Source organism: Danio rerio, chromosome 13 (genome assembly GCF_052040795.2).
Source record: "Danio rerio strain M-AB ecotype USA chromosome 13, GRCz13ab, whole genome shotgun sequence".
Classification (NCBI taxonomy): domain Eukaryota; kingdom Metazoa; phylum Chordata; class Actinopteri; order Cypriniformes; family Danionidae; genus Danio; species Danio rerio.
Window position 1 is genome coordinate 13,086,721 of NC_141033.1, and position 15,780 is coordinate 13,102,500.

The 15,780-nt window shown below is 37.5% G+C and overlaps 1 protein-coding gene across 51 annotated transcripts in view; it reads left to right on the forward strand.

The window, feature by feature from the left end:
- The window catches only part of bltp1 (bridge-like lipid transfer protein family member 1), a 202,041-nt gene that overhangs the window by 185,894 nt on the left and 367 nt on the right, over positions 1–15,780 (forward strand). For all 51 annotated transcript variants that reach the window (XM_087278190.1, XM_087278191.1, XM_087278195.1 and 48 more), the window contains 6 exons: positions 818–1,069; positions 1,874–2,077; positions 4,812–5,006; positions 5,106–5,240; positions 10,581–10,758; positions 15,104–15,780. The exon at positions 15,104–15,780 is cut by the window's right edge and continues 367 nt beyond it. In XM_087278190.1, coding sequence (XP_087134316.1) covers positions 818–1,069; positions 1,874–2,077; positions 4,812–5,006; positions 5,106–5,240; positions 10,581–10,758; positions 15,104–15,323 — 1,184 coding nt within the window. In that variant the 3' untranslated portion in view covers positions 15,324–15,780. The remainder of the gene's footprint in view (positions 1–817; positions 1,070–1,873; positions 2,078–4,811; positions 5,007–5,105; positions 5,241–10,580; positions 10,759–15,103) is intronic.

Here is a 15,780-nt window from a genome sequence, read left to right on the forward strand (position 1 = left end):
ATTGGTCAGAGTTTCACGGTTTATTTTGCAGCCTCCTGCTCAACTGTAAGGAGGGGTGTTGGTTTGGTGGAGTTTGACAAGGTGCGCGCGACGTGTCTGAGGAGCGAGGAGGGGTGCGGTGGGTAGGGGTGAGAAGGGTGCGCGATGAATTTGAGGGCCGAGAGGGAGACACGCGATTTCTGGGAGATTATCACTCGTTTGTGGGCATCCAGGAGTCTCTGTGCATTTGCGGGAGACTCCCGAAACTTCCGGGAGACTTGGGATGTCTGGAATGCCCTTCCGCCCTACTCATAATTCTCTCTTCATATAGCCGTATGCCTATTACATATCCATAAAACACTGTGATATATAGCCAGGCTTGGATCGTATCGCTTTTTCACTACAATCTATCCGCTCCAGAGTTCGTTTTAATTGAGCCGAGACCACCTCATTCAAGCGATCTCGGATCTATCGTTATAGCGCGGATACAAGCGCGATAGGTGGATTAACATATGCCAAAGGAACTGCGCTTACTGGGCAAACTAGACAGGTTCCAAAACAAAAGTCTAGGTGTGAAACCACACTAATATAATAAGAAAATATAAGTTTGTAACATCAAGCAGCATAACGAGCTGTTTTGTAACGTTTAAAAATAAATAGAAGTGAATAAGACCGGAAATTTTGAGCCAAAAAGTTTCAAATGGCTGCGCCCGCCTACGGTTTACTATTTTGCTGCTACTTAAAGTGAAAATGGAAATAAACTAATTTTTTTACTATACTCAAACTATAGCTTTTACATTTGTATTTAAATAAACATGAATGTTTGTTTTTCTCTCAGATATGGATGCTGCTCATCACAGGCACTGGCCCAATGTGTTGAAGATGGTGGCCGGATGCCACATTTCCCTCTTCCAGATGCCTCTCCCGGAGGATGCCGTGCAGCTGGGTGGCTCTATGAGTCTACATGGAAACCACATGACTCTGGCTTGCTTCCACGGACCCAACTTTCGCTCCAAGTCCTGGGTGTTGTTCCATCTGGAAGAGCCCAACATCGCCTTCTGGACTGAAGCACAGAAGATCTGGGAGGATGGTACAGATGCAGTGCTGCTGTTTTATCATTCCCTTGAAATAAAAGATATTTTATTGAAATAAAAGATCCCAAGATAATTGAAATTAAAGATCCCCTTCCTTCTAGGGTTTCTTTTGAACTCTAGAAAATGATTATTTTCTAGGGTTCAAAATTTATACAGATCTGACATTTTTCCTTCATACTTCTGTTGGAATGGGTTCGAAGTTGGCATTGAATTTCACTTGAAATGGTATTAAATTTGGAGGATCCCGGGGGTACCCTGTTTACTGAACAGATTCCAATATCCGCATTTAAAAAAATGATGTGATTTTGTCATAAGACATCATGTGATGATAAAAATGTGTTTGAATGGACAAACCAGCAGGCTGAGCACATTGTAAAACATCTGAAATGTATTTTTGGTCATTCTAAAATGCCTTAACTGTTCCAGTATTAGTGCTATTATATTATAAATGACCTCCAGAACTGTCAAGAGCATCTGTGCTCTGTGTCTGATGCCTTCAAACACCACCACGTGTTCATTGTGTGTTGGCATTGTCTTCTGAGGTGAAAGTAATTTATTAAATAAAGAAAAGATTGACGCAGATTCTTCTACCTCAGCAAATTCCATGTTTACTTTTGATGTTTGGCACCAGTTAATCAGGAAGTGACGATTTTGTTCTCTTTGACTCATTCGATGTAAACGCTGCTTTATTCGCACAACTTTTAGGCGATATTGCAGTTTTGAGCATAAATTTAATTTGCATCTTTAGTTGGAAACATTGCTTTTGTGACTTAACAATTATATATATTTTTTTCCTCTAGGCTGCAGTGATGATTCTACATATATAGTTCAAACCCTGGACTTTCACCTTGGGCATAATACCATGGTCACCAAGCCTTGCGGTGCTCTGGAGAGCCCAATGGCAACCATCACTAAGGTCACCCGCCGTCGGCATGAAAACCCCCCGCATGGAGTGGCTACGGTCAAAGAGTGGTTCAACTATGTCACTGCCATGAGGAACGAAGGTAAGTGTTACACCTTTAGTTGCTCTGTTCTAAAATGTAGTAAGCTGCTCTGCTGTTTGTTGCCTTCATAGACAGAAGCCTGCTATGGGAATTGAGCCTCAGTAGTGACTTGGTAATTCTGCAAACAGTGCTCCTCACCTAGGGGTGTAGTAGTATATTGGTGTTGATGATAGCCATGATGTTTTAATAAAAAGAATTTTATATATTGATATAAGCGCTACATATGATAATATTGTAAATTACTGAGCACTACTAACTGGTCAACATTTGTAGCAACAGTAGCTGGTTGATATGTGCTAAAAATGAATAAACTTCCTCTGCTTTGGGTTGGATCTAAATAAATAAGTTTTGCATTGATGTATGGTTTGTTGTTATAAGTATATATTTTTTAACTATTTGAATATCTGGAAACTGAGGGCTCAAAAAAATCGAAATACTGAGAAAATCGCCTAAAGTTGTTTAAATGAAGTGCTTAATCTCTATTACTAATCAACAATGACGTTTTGGTTGGCTCAATAGCCTAGTGTTTAGCATGCCAACATATGATGCAGTAGCACGTCAGGGCGTCCCGAGTTCGTTTCCCGGCTCGAGGACATTTTCCAACCTTACCGGCAGCTAGCTCTCTGCAACTCTCACATGGTCGCCCACTGAAGCTAAGCAGGGCTGCGCCCGGTCAGTACCTGGATGGGAGACCACATGGGAAAACTAGGTTGCTGCCGGAAGTGGTGTTAGTGAGGCCAGCAGGGGGCACCCAACCTGCGGTCTGTGTGGGTCCTAATGCCCCAGTATAGTCTTTCAGATGAGACGTTAAACCTCATCCCAGGATGTCCTTCGAAAAAGAGTTGGGATTTAACCCCGGCATCCTGGCCAAATCTGCCCACTGGCCTCAGTCCATCATGGCCTCCTAACCATCCCCATATTCCAATTGGCTTCATCACTGTCTCCTCTCCACCAATCAGCTGGTGTGCGGTCTGGCGCAAAATGGCTGCCGTCTCGTCATCCAGGTGGATGCTGCACACTGGTGGTGGATAAGGAGACCTCCCCCATTGTGTAAAGCTTTGAGTGCCCAGAAAAGCGCTATATAAATGTGAGGAATTATTATTATTATTATAACCCTAGCGCCCTCTCTGTCTCCAACTTTACTTTTCTGTTTCATTCCTGTCCTATCTAATAAAGGCAAAAAGGCCAAAAATAAATCGAATTGATATATTTACAGTAGGACATTTCTAAATGTCTTCATGAAGCATGATCTTTACTTAATGTTCTAGTGATTTTGGCCCAAAACAAAAATTTGACATTTTGACCCATACACAATGTATCTTGGGCTATTCCTACAAATATACAAATACAACGTAAGACTTCCAGGGTTACATATTATATATAATTGGCATTAAAATTTTTTTATTTTTTTTTTATCTAACTTTGAATGTATTATTGAATGAATCATGTATTAAAGTTGATTTGAGTAGTTTCTAGGCAGTTGCTAATATAAATTAGCATGATTCTACTTTGAATTAGCGTGTTGCTAGTATGTTTATAGGATGAATTAGCATGTTGCTAGTATGATTTGTATGTCTCTAGTATGTATTGGGATGTTGTTAGTATGTATGTAAAGTCAATAGCAATTTTGTTTAATGGAAGTCTTTGGGACAGTTGCTAGGGTGCCGTAAGTGGTTGCTAGGATGTGGCTAATAAGTTGAAAGGTCGTCAGTGATTGGTAGTCTGAGTTAAATGAGCATAACCTAAAGTTTGTATGACAGTCTGGTGCAAAGTTAGGTCAGAAAGTTTGGCCTAATGTTGAGTCAATGGGATTTTTCTAATCTTTCTGGGTCAGTTTTGGCAAAACTGTAATTCAGATCAGTTGGAAAAGATTTAGCAACTTAATTCAGTATGTTTTGGAGGTTTAGAGTTAGTTTGGTGATTGTAGTATAAACAGTCTAGGAGGAGATGCATTCTTAAAATAGTCTAAGAAGATGAAGATGACGAAAGAATAATAGGTTTAGAGCTGCACGATTCTGGCTAAAATGAGAATCGCAATTTTTTTATTTTTTTTTGCTTAAAATAAAGATCACGGTTTTCTCTCGATTCTGTAGATGTAAAACAAAGCTTAATATGAATCGGCAATTGTTCTTGTTTTTTCTCAAACGTATGGTAAAGCAACAATAGTAATATTATGTTTAGGTCTACTGGTTTCTATAAATAATTCTATTCTACTTCTAATTATAATTCTGATGTTGAATTACATTTAAGATATAGGCCCATGCTTGCAATCTGTCATTGACAACATTATTAGACCATTTTATTCACTGGTAAAATCAACATTATGTAGACTAGAGTAGTTATACTGACACTGTAAACATTTACTTTCATGCACAACTGTGTGTTCGCTATGAAAGAAAAAGCATATCAAATGCTTATCGCAATCATAACTCTAAAATGCGATATGATTATTTAAATGATGTGCACGCTTTCGTTTTCATTTTCACTGCTAAGTGCTGTTCATACTTTGCACGTGACTAAAGAAGACGCTCTAAAGTAAAGTAGACACGCTAAAGTAAAGTAGGGCGCGCGTCTGCCCTCTCTGTGGTAACAGCTCACAGTCAGCAGCTCACGTCACGTGTGATTTCCCAGCCGGGAATACAGCATTATATGAAGACAAAAATCTTGTCTTTTTTTATGTGAAAGGAAGGGTTGCCAATTTGTCTTGAAATAACCCTCTGCTTTCCTCTGTCAGAGCTAAATTTGCTGCGTAATGTGGATGCAAACAACTCTGAGAGCGGCGCAGCAGCAAAGAGCTCCAGCCTTCTGAGCGGCTTCAGGGGCTCTTCCAGCTACAACCACGAAACCGAGACCATCTTCGCCCTTCCCAAAATGCAGCTCCAGTTCAAGTCCATCCATGTACAAGACCCAGAGGAACCTTCGCTCAGTGGTACAAACTGACCCATTTTCATAGTCTGCTAATGTTGCTAGATGCTCTGACCTTTGCATTGTGACACTGAGTGCTGTGAATTCACTGACCCTGTTGCAGATGCCAACAGCAAACCCAAAGTGGAGTGCAGTGTGGTGACCGAGTTCACCGATCACATCTGCGTCACCATGGATGCAGAGCTCATTATGTTCCTGCATGACCTGGTGTCGGCGTACCTGAAGGAAAAAGAGAAAGGTGAGATGATCACGTTAAGGTTCACTCCATTTTCAGTATCAGTAACACTAGACATGTTACAATTGAGAAGATAAATTGTGAATTGAATTGTGCCCAATGGAAGCATGTATTGCTCATATATTGCAAAAAATATCATGAGGCAGCTTTTCATGCAGTCTGAAAAATTAATATTTTGCCAATCCACAATGGAAAACTTTTTTTCATTTATAGGTCACATGGCATACACAAAAAGTAGTTTGATCATTTTTAAACATGTGTTAAGAGAAAACAGACCTAGAGTCAGAGATTCAATCAATCAAGATACAGTAGTTTGCAGTTCCATGAGCAGAAACCAGCTTCTCACACTGTAGCTGCGTCCCAAATGGCACATTATACACTATGCACTTATGCATTTACGCAATCAACAGCGTAGCATATGAATGTAGTGTAATCCTATATGGAACACCAATGTTTTTTTACTTAGCGGAAATGTAAACCGTTTCGCAGATGACATTTGACGGTTGCCAAATTAGTAAAACAAATGACCAAACAATCAAATAATACCTGCCGTGATTATAACTGCGTTCACCATCGGGAGGTGCTATAATCACTCTTGTAGGAGAATTTTGCCTTCACAATCCAAAATAAATAAAGAATTTCAACATCAGTGCCGATAGCTCTGCCCCTTCTGCTACATGAGCAAAGCATCAGCTGTTGAGTGTGTGAAGTGTGCAACAATTCACAATCATTTTACCAGTTCAATAAGTGCATCTTCTATGTAATTAAAGTGCACCTATTCTTGTTAGAGTTTTCAGTGTAAACGCACTTCTTGCACAGTTTATACTACAAAATGATGTAGAATAGTGCATAAGTTTGTGATTAGGGGCGTATTTTGTTAGGGTTTGGTTGATAGACAATGCCATCGTCCATCACGATAGACATCACAATGCTGAGCCAGTATTTTAGAACGAAAACTGGCGTTTCATCTAACATTTCTGAAAAGCCCTAATTTCACACTATATCACTGAAAACGCACATTACGTGACCACACACTTGCACACACTCACTCTGTCATGCACTTTAGCATATGCGGACATCTGAGCTCCAGGCAGTCAGCACAAAACCCCAGAGAGCAGTGCACATCGGACAGTTTATCAAGGATGCGGAAAAAGTGATTGACTTACTTTTATTCATTAATGATTTCGTTTAGGGTTAAAACAAAGACCATGCGGGTCAGGTAGTTGAAATGATAGGCTACAGATAATTAATGTTATGAGTTCATTAATTATTCATAAATAATTAATTCACCGGCTCCTACAAAGGAGGTACTATCGTCCATCGCAATGTTTTACATTAGACATCGTACGATGCCAAATTGGTCAACAGTGCCCAACCATACACCTTGTGTTCGTAGGCCGCTCTGTCTAAAATCCAAAAATCAACAACAATTATACTCTAACATAACGTCACTGACTACGTGACACATCTCAGGTAGAAAGATTCTGGTTGGTGGAAACATAGATAAACTTAGATAATCTCAGCATGTGTGTAAACTTAGCAAAATCTTAATGATTACTCGGGAAACAAGCAAACAAAGGTCAGACATAATATTTCTGTGGTCAGGATAACCAGAGAGGCGAGATTCAATCTTTTAGTATTTTCAGATGAAGAAAACACACACTATACTGGTCGAAAGTTTGGGGTCAGTTTCTTTTTTTCATGTTTTTTTTTTTTTAATGATTCTGTTCATCAAGGCGGCGTTTATTGAATGTAAAAAAAAAATTGTTGAATTGTTGAATATTTATTAAAATGTTAAATAAGTGCTTTCATATTGTATGTATTTACATACAAATTATTACTCCAGTCATTACTTTTATTACTATTATCATTTATAAAAATAATAATAATAATATAAAAAATAATAATAAATAAGACACGTATATGTTGATAATAAATTTGGCTCATTTAGTCAGTTAAATATGATCTGAGATTTTAGATATTTACAAATAAGAGATTTTACTAGGAAAAAAATTCCTGGTTTTGAAAATATAACCAAACACCAGACACTTGAAAATATAACAAAACACAACCCAATAGAAAAAGGTACTGTCTCTTTTTTATTGCTTATTATTAAATCAGATTAATTCAAACACTGATAAAATTAGGAAAGAGTGGGGGAAGGAGCTCAATACAGAGATATCAGATGAGTCATGGGAAGATTATTTTTCAAAAATGCATGATTGTTCTATATTGATACAAGACACAGACTGATTCAATTTAAAGTTATCCACTGACTTCATTATTCAAAAGTAAAATTACATAAGAGTTTCCTAAATGTATCTTTATTGTGCATTAAATGCAAAAACTTTAAAGGTACATTGACTCGCTCATTCTGGTCATGTGATAAAATTAGTTCATTTTGGCAGAACGTTTTTAATTTTATCTGAAGTATACAGGATTGATCTGTCACCAGAGCTAAAATTAGGTATTTTTGGAGACACCTCAGAAATAGAAGAAAAATTTATGTCTATCTAACACAGATAAAGTTCCTCTTACAATGGAATTATTTATAACAATGAACTCTTTAACAAAAAGTAAAATCAACAATGTAACATGTTATCTCATCTTTACTTGACATGAGAGTTCCCAATGACCTCTTGACCTGTGTTTAAGATCCTAAGAACAGAAAGACTTGGCAAACAGAAAATAGTGCACAAAGAGCATCCTATTCCAGTTTTACTCATAGAAAAGGTTGCTGAGATGATTATTAGGTAATGGTTAACTTTATTTCATGATAAAAATCACTGCAGAGATTTAGTTATTATTAAATATTTAAGGATACATGTTAAACTATACAGTCCACTCCTTCAAATGTTTGCACCAAAAGTTGCTTATTAAACTGATTAAAGGCTTTATAAATTTCAATATTAAGATTCCAAGCAGCAGAGAAATGCCATCATTTACCTATACTTAGAGGCAGGGCAGACGTGAATGCGAGGGGCTTTGACAAGCCATGGCAAATCTTACAGTCTACATGGAAAACCTTAAAGCCGAAGTATTTTCCAGAGAAGAGAAAACTTTCACTGATGGGAAAAGTGTATTTTGATCAAGTGGAAATGTTTTACAAGATGAGTCTTTAGGACTGCACTCACACAGTTTCAATTTGAATTTACTAGAACCTCTATGTGAAGCTGCTTTGACACAATCTATGTTGTAAAAGCGCTGTAGAAATAAAGATGAATTGAATTGAATATGTTCTGGCTTTATTTACTTAAGTCTTTAATTGTTCAAATCATAAATCATATTAATCACATTTAATTGCATGACACTTGTTAATAGAATTGTCATTCACAATACATTGGTAACACTTTAGTTTAAGTACCATTAACTTATGGCTTTTTGGTTATTATCCGTCTATTATTAAAATATTGTCTATTTATTGATATTTATAAAGTATTCTCTTGTTCTACATTCCTAATCCTACACAATAGCTAAACCCAACTTTGTCGTTAATAAGCAGCAAATTAGAAGTTTATTGAGCTAAAAGTCTAGTTAATGATTTGGTAATAGCAAGAACTGTGCCTTAAAGGGATAGTTCACCCAAAACTGAACATTCTGTCATCATTTACTCATCCTTCACTTGTTTCAAACCTGTTTGACTTTCTTTCTTCTGTTGAACACAAAAGTTATTTTGAAGAAAGCTGTCAATCTGTAAGCGTTGATTTCCTTAGCCCCTGTTTACGGTGGGATTTGGGAGTTAACGCTTCCCACTGACCTTTAGAAGTTGCGTTGCCTCTATTGCTCGTTGCAGAAGTTTAAAAACTTTCAAAAAACATTCAACCGGGGCGTCATTCAATCAAATCATTTTATGTAAATGCTATTGCAGACACTAACCAATCACATTAGTGCAGTAGCAGAGAAAGTGGTATGTCATTACAGAATAAACACTCAATATCATAGTTGGTTGACTCACCATTTGACTTCTTTATACCTTGTTTACAAATTGTCAGCGTTAGAGCCCTGCATGGGCCCTAAATAAAAGCCCTAGTCCAGCCCTGGCCTGAGACGCACAGGCTGTAGCTCGGCCCTTGTCCGCCAGCTAATCAAATTTTTTGGCTTTACTTCACCTCAGATGTTATTTGTTCTTCTATTTTATCTAGATTACTGACCTTCAAAAATGTATATGAAAACTAAGCGGCAAACTATACCACATTTGTTTAAAAATATATATTTTCCAAGACAAATATATGAATTTTATTTTTTTGAGTAAAATTGCTTTAATATGTAATAATTTTAAAGATTACGTCTTGAGCGCCTGATTTCTCCTTGTTGCTAATGTGCTTTTAATTCAGATTTCAAAGAAACTATATTAATATTAAAAAGAAAAAAGAATTATGTCAACGAATGCCTTTAAATAATGTAGCCTTTGACAGAAAGCATCAGTGTTTCTTGAGATTGAAATAAGAATACGCAATTATGAGGCGGGGGGGGTGCTGGGTTTGTGCATAATTGGAATAAAATCCTACAGGCGGCCATAGACTTACAAGTTGTGCATAACCAGTCGGCTTAAAGTTGTCACTATTTAAGAAGTTGACCAGAATTTTGTCCTTCCTTTAGTTCGCCATAGGCAATTTCACCGGCGCTTCCGGACCGCACGCAATCAAAGTTTTTTTCTAATGCAACCCAACCCAATATGCATGCTAGCTATGATGAAAAAATTGGCCCGAAGCCTGGCCCGAGGGGCATAAAGTAGTTAAGCCACGTCTGGCTCTGGCTCAAATGCAGGGCTCTAGTCAGTGTTAACGCTTCCCAGTGACTTTGAATGGAGTGATGTCAATCATTGTCAAACTAAATTGTGAGTTTGTTGAGTCGTGTTGCCTTGCTGCAAAAATATTGTGCAAATAGTAGTGCAGAGGCTAGCCAGTCATGTCCGTACAGTGCCAGAGAATAACGACATTTAAAAATGGAAGAAAAGCTTAGTAATAGATGTGATTGGCTGTCGTCACTATGACGATTACGTCAGTGTAAGCTTCAGAAACACCCTCCGTCATGTGTTGACGCCGATGGCCTATAAGAACAGGGCATTTGTATTTGTTTTTAACACTATGAAAGTCAACGGTTACAGGGTTTTTTTTAGGTTTCTTCAGAATACCTTCTTTTGTGTTCAACAGAGCTCATAAAGGTTTAGAAGCACTTGAGGTTGAGTAGTAAATTTCCATTTTTTTGGGTGAACTATTCCTTTAAAATAAACTCATTCATCATAAATTATTTTTGTGACCCTTAGAAAATATCACAATAGTTTGTGTTTAATTGTGTAATAGAAACAGTCCTACTTTAGTGAAGTGTGTGTTTTTGTCGCAGCACTCTTTGCACCGCGCATGTTTGCATCTCGGCCTGGCCAGAAGAGCCCAACAACGCAGCAGGATGAGCCATCATCTGACAAGAAGGAGGAGAGAGAGAAAGAAGAAGGAGTGAACTACACCACAGTGGACTGGAGAGAGTTCCTCTGCAACACGTGGCATCTGGAGCCCACACTACGGTAACACTGCAGTCACATGACCTCAACATTTAGCACATGTTTAACACACCATTTGATACTTTAAGAATTTTGTAAAATGTTGGAAAAAACATAATAATAATAGTAATAGTATGCTACGTATGTCAATGGATGCATTCTGATTTGTCGTCTTTGATGTATTAAGATTGATGAGGTAGACACCTCTGTCATGGCTGCTCAATACTTGAACTATTTTAGGCGTGATGAATTACATATTTAAAAATAATCTTATTATCTGCGTTATTTCAGTTTTTATTTAGATACAGTCCAAGTTATCATTCCTCAGTATATGCGTCTGAATAGTGCACGAAAGTCCTAATATTGTGTGTGCGCACATTCTGCTGTGATTGCTTAGTGGAGCAACGTTGATTTGTCCCCGAACTTGATCAAAAACCTTAATCATTCAGTGAGTTTAGACTGAGTGTTTATGTCACAAGAGTGTAAAACAGAGGTGAACTTTCTCACAATATACCGTGTACAGTTTGTTGGTGGTATGATGAAAGAAATTCTATGCCACGTTTAAATGTCTTATGAAATAGTTCTGTTAGATCCATGTCCATAAACCTATTTAACAGAATCTATCCCTGTAAAGCTTTTTTCTTCACTCTTTAGATATAAAGTTTTCCTTTTTTTTATCAGAAATAGCTATGCTATAGGCTAAACTAATAGCTGAGACACCATGTATTTAATAAAATAATGAATGTAAATAATTTTAATAATAATAAATGCTTTGTTTTGTCGATATTGCCTAATGTAGAGGATTCATTTCAATTTATAGGGTCTTATAAAGTCTTCAATTTGATTGTAAAAAATGTGCAGCAACCCTTGCTGTTCATGAAGTTAGGGAGTATTTGCAGTAGGCTATCCAAAATGTGCCTGTGCACGTTTGACCCCCATATCCTGGTTCATTTTACATTTGCTCCTTGCTCCTTGGCATTTTTATTTTTTTTATATACTTTTAAGACTATAACATGAACAAAATATATACACAAAACCCATCCTTAATGAAAGATAACAAGCTGACAAAAAGTATAAATAACAGAATTCAGTAGGATTGATGTAGGCTAACCATAATGTGACATTTATTTAAAGAAATGTCTTTAGGCCAGTTAGACAAAAACAAAAAAAAACTACATTTAAAGCAAATTTTTGATACAAAAACATTAAAGGATACAATTTGCTCCCCCTACAAATACAGGTCTAAAAGGTCACACAGCGTCAAAATCAGTGGATCTGTTCAGCAAAAGATTTGTCCATGTGTCACTGTCTCCCAAACTACTAAACTACTGTGTCCCAAACTTATTAAAATAATGCAAAACAATATGACTAAAGCAATCTCTGTTGTGCTGAGCGAAAGCGCTGCTCTTCCTGCTGAACAGTCACATCATTGATGACGAAAGTTAAAATGGTTCGGAAAGTAAAAATGCAGTGTGATTGTGAGTGTGAGCTGTCGGGCTGGGGTGAGAGGAGGCAATCGCATCAGGGCTCAGTTCAAGGCAATCTTGCCTAGTGTGAGTACACCCTTAAAGGGGTGGTCCAAAAAGGTGAAGTGTATTTTTTAAGACTTGGTTGTGTTTATAAGATGCAAAGCAATGTGTGCTCATGCTTCATTTGTAGAAAATTTTCATATATCTTACTTAGATTATATGCAGCTACTCAGCTAATGAAAACGACTGTCACATTTCCTAGTTCCTCTGAAAGGCCCGCACTGAAGAGGCTCTGATTGGTCAGCTAACATAACGTGCTGTCATGGATTGGCTCCACATCACCTAGAAAAGCATCACGCCCCTACAAGCATGCACTTTTGTGCTGTGTAAATACTGTCAGTCAGAGTAGTTGTTAGCCATATCAGTTTGAGCCTGAATCAGACAGAAGATGATAAAGAGGACAAAGCTGAACATCACTCCTGCTCTCTGAAATACATTTGACAAGTGTCTTTCACATATATTCGGAATAAGCATGTGTAAGTAAAATGAAACGTTCACAAAGCTTTTGTGAGTTTGTTATTTGAGATGTAGAACGCAGGGAATATGGCCGCATAGAGAGACATTGCACGTGCTGCTGAAGATTGTGGGTGTTTACAAAGGGTTGACAGATAAATATGAATTTGTTGCTATATTGTTACCAGCGCCAAACAGCATTTCCCATGGGCATTGCTAGGCCTATTTAGGGGAGCTGTAGCCCCCCTATTTTTTGTACTCAGCCCCCCTAAAACTTTTGCGATTAGCTCATAAACTATACACTAAATGATCGCCTCAGTCCTCTTTACATTTGATAAGAAAAGGGTGTTTTTCATTTGATCAGCAAAACACAGCCGTGGACAGCGAGAAAGCCAGGTGTGTGTTTATTGTTAATTTGTTATAATATCTGCTTATTTGCAGTTCTTTGATATAGATAACCTTGTATCACCTGTATCTCAATGTCACGGAGGAGCAGTGGGGTTTTCTCGGAGTTTACCTCATCAGCACAGCTGTTTCCACTAAAATGCAAACAATGTCTTAACAAACATTTCGCTGTTTTTATTTTTAAAATGAACTACCAATTTTAAACACTCTACAGTTTGTGTGGCATTTACTATACTGTACAGTCTTGCACTGAAAGGATTAAACACAGAGACAGAAGCACTTAGAGAATGTACTCATTTATACTGTCACTGACAGAGATGGAAACATCAAGTGTTGTCTAGTATTTAAAAAAAAACTTATTTATTATTATGCGGCCGCAAAATCACACATGATGTGAGCTGACCATGAGCTGTTACTACAGAGGGCGGAATAAGATAGACGCGTGCGTATGGCAAGCCGTTTTAGCATTTAAACCTTTGTTCTGACTATCCATAAATATATTTAGAGATATCGCTAATTATATTTTGACTAGTCATAATTATAATTCGACTAGTCAGAATGACAGTTAGAGATATCTGCAATTACAATTGTACTAGTACGAAATCAGATTGGAGATATCTGCAAATATATTATGACTATTCATATTCCTCCATTGACTTTCATTGAAAAATATTTGCAGATATCTCTAAATGAGTTTTGACTAGTCACAATTGTAATTAGAGATATTTCTAAATGAATTTAATTAAATATGAATTAAATACCTGGAAATGTGGATTTTTTTTTTTTTTTGCACACACAAAAAACGCAAGTGACCAAGCAAAGCCTTTAGCTCTTACTGTTAAATTCAATTGAATAGAAAGCTTATTTTTTTTGCACCTTTACTTAAATTGTTCCTTAATTTTGTCTCTGTCATTTCTGTCATGTTTTTAAATTGTTTTATTTTCCAGAGACAGGCCTGTTTAATTTATTTTCTTAAAGAAGGTTCAGTTTAACAAGTTGAAACAAACGAAATACATAAAAAATAGTTTACTTGGTAAAATTTGCATTTCAGTTTAATTTTCAATTTTTATTCCAAATATCGTGATACATATCGAATCGTGAACATTATATCGTGATACACATCGTATCGTGAGCTGAGTGTATTGTTACACCCCTAATGGAAAGTGATTTTTACTACAGTAAACAGGGGTGTTGAGTCTATGGCTTGTTCAGAACTCAAATGGCTGCACCTGTCTATGTAATACAGTGGAATACTAGTATACAACCCTACCATATTAAACAAACATTTTAAATGTGAGGAGCTGAGCTCCCCTAAAATAAAAATCCTAAAATCGCACCTGGCATTTCCCATTGTTTACATCCTTGCTACAACATACCGTTAACGTTAGTACCTGTGGATGTCATAGATCAGTTTTAGAAATAAAAACACTTACAGGTGGTGGCTCACAAGTTTTTAGCCGGATCCCACACTGAACTAGGAGCGGTTTTGGAAGCTTCTTTGTCAAATACTAGCTATATATGTTTTATAGTTCTCTGGAACATACTTGAAATTGAACTGTAAACACTTCTCTCTTTGTGTTGTGTCTTTTGTAAGCCCAAATACAGAAACACAGTAAGCTCTGTGGAAATAGCAGTATTTGGATGGCATTTTAGCTTTCTCTGCTACATTACAGCACCTCTGGTCATGCCCCTTTTGCTGCGTAATGTGTATGCCTGTGGTGATTGTGCGTAATCTGAAGCGTTTGTGATCTCACTGTATTTTTTTGTAGTCCCCAAACTTTGTTCGCTGTTGGCTTTGCTAAGCTAACTCTGTTAAAGCCAATGTCTCCCTTTGCATTAAACATTGAGCGTCTTACATTCAGAGATGTTGTTTTTGTTTACACAGCCACATTACACATCAATTAAAGTTTAAAATATGATATCGTGTTGGACCAGCCCTTAAAAGTCAGTAGTGAACTCATTTGATGCGTTGATTGTTTCAGGTTGATCTCTTGGACGGGTCGTAAGATCGATCCAGTAGGAGTGGACTACATTCTGCAGAAGCTGGGTTTCCATCACGCCAGAACCACAATCCCCAAGTGGCTGCAACGAGGAGTGATGGACCCTCTGGATAAAGTCCTGTCTGTTCTCATTAAGAAACTGGGCACGGCTCTGCAGGACGAGAGGGAGAAGAAAGGGCAAAGAGACAAAGACGAGCATTAACTTCAAAGTATTCATACATTTCCGCTATCTGGAGCCATTTTCCTTTCTTTTCTTGTCTGAAACCACTGGATCTGTTGCGTTCTACTGTACAGCACACATTAACACTGCTACTCTGTGTGAACGTTTTGCTCGGGCTCATTGCGTTCAGACGACTTAAAGTGTTCCTTTTTGATCTTGTTTGATTTTATACATTTTAAATTTGCTGCTGAACGTCATCGGGACTTTTAACATGCACTTATAAATCACTGACACTAACAGACGGCGCGCAGTGATCTTGAAGCTACAGTATATACAGGTTTACATGAGGAGCGTCCTGTGTTGTTTCTCTGAGGTGAATATTGCCAATCTAGACTTTTTAAAGCCGTTTTAGTGAACGTTTTTAGAGCGCCGGTGACGTGTTTCTTCTTTCAGCCAGCGGTGGAAGAGAGTAAACATCCCGAAGCCTAATTATTCCTTT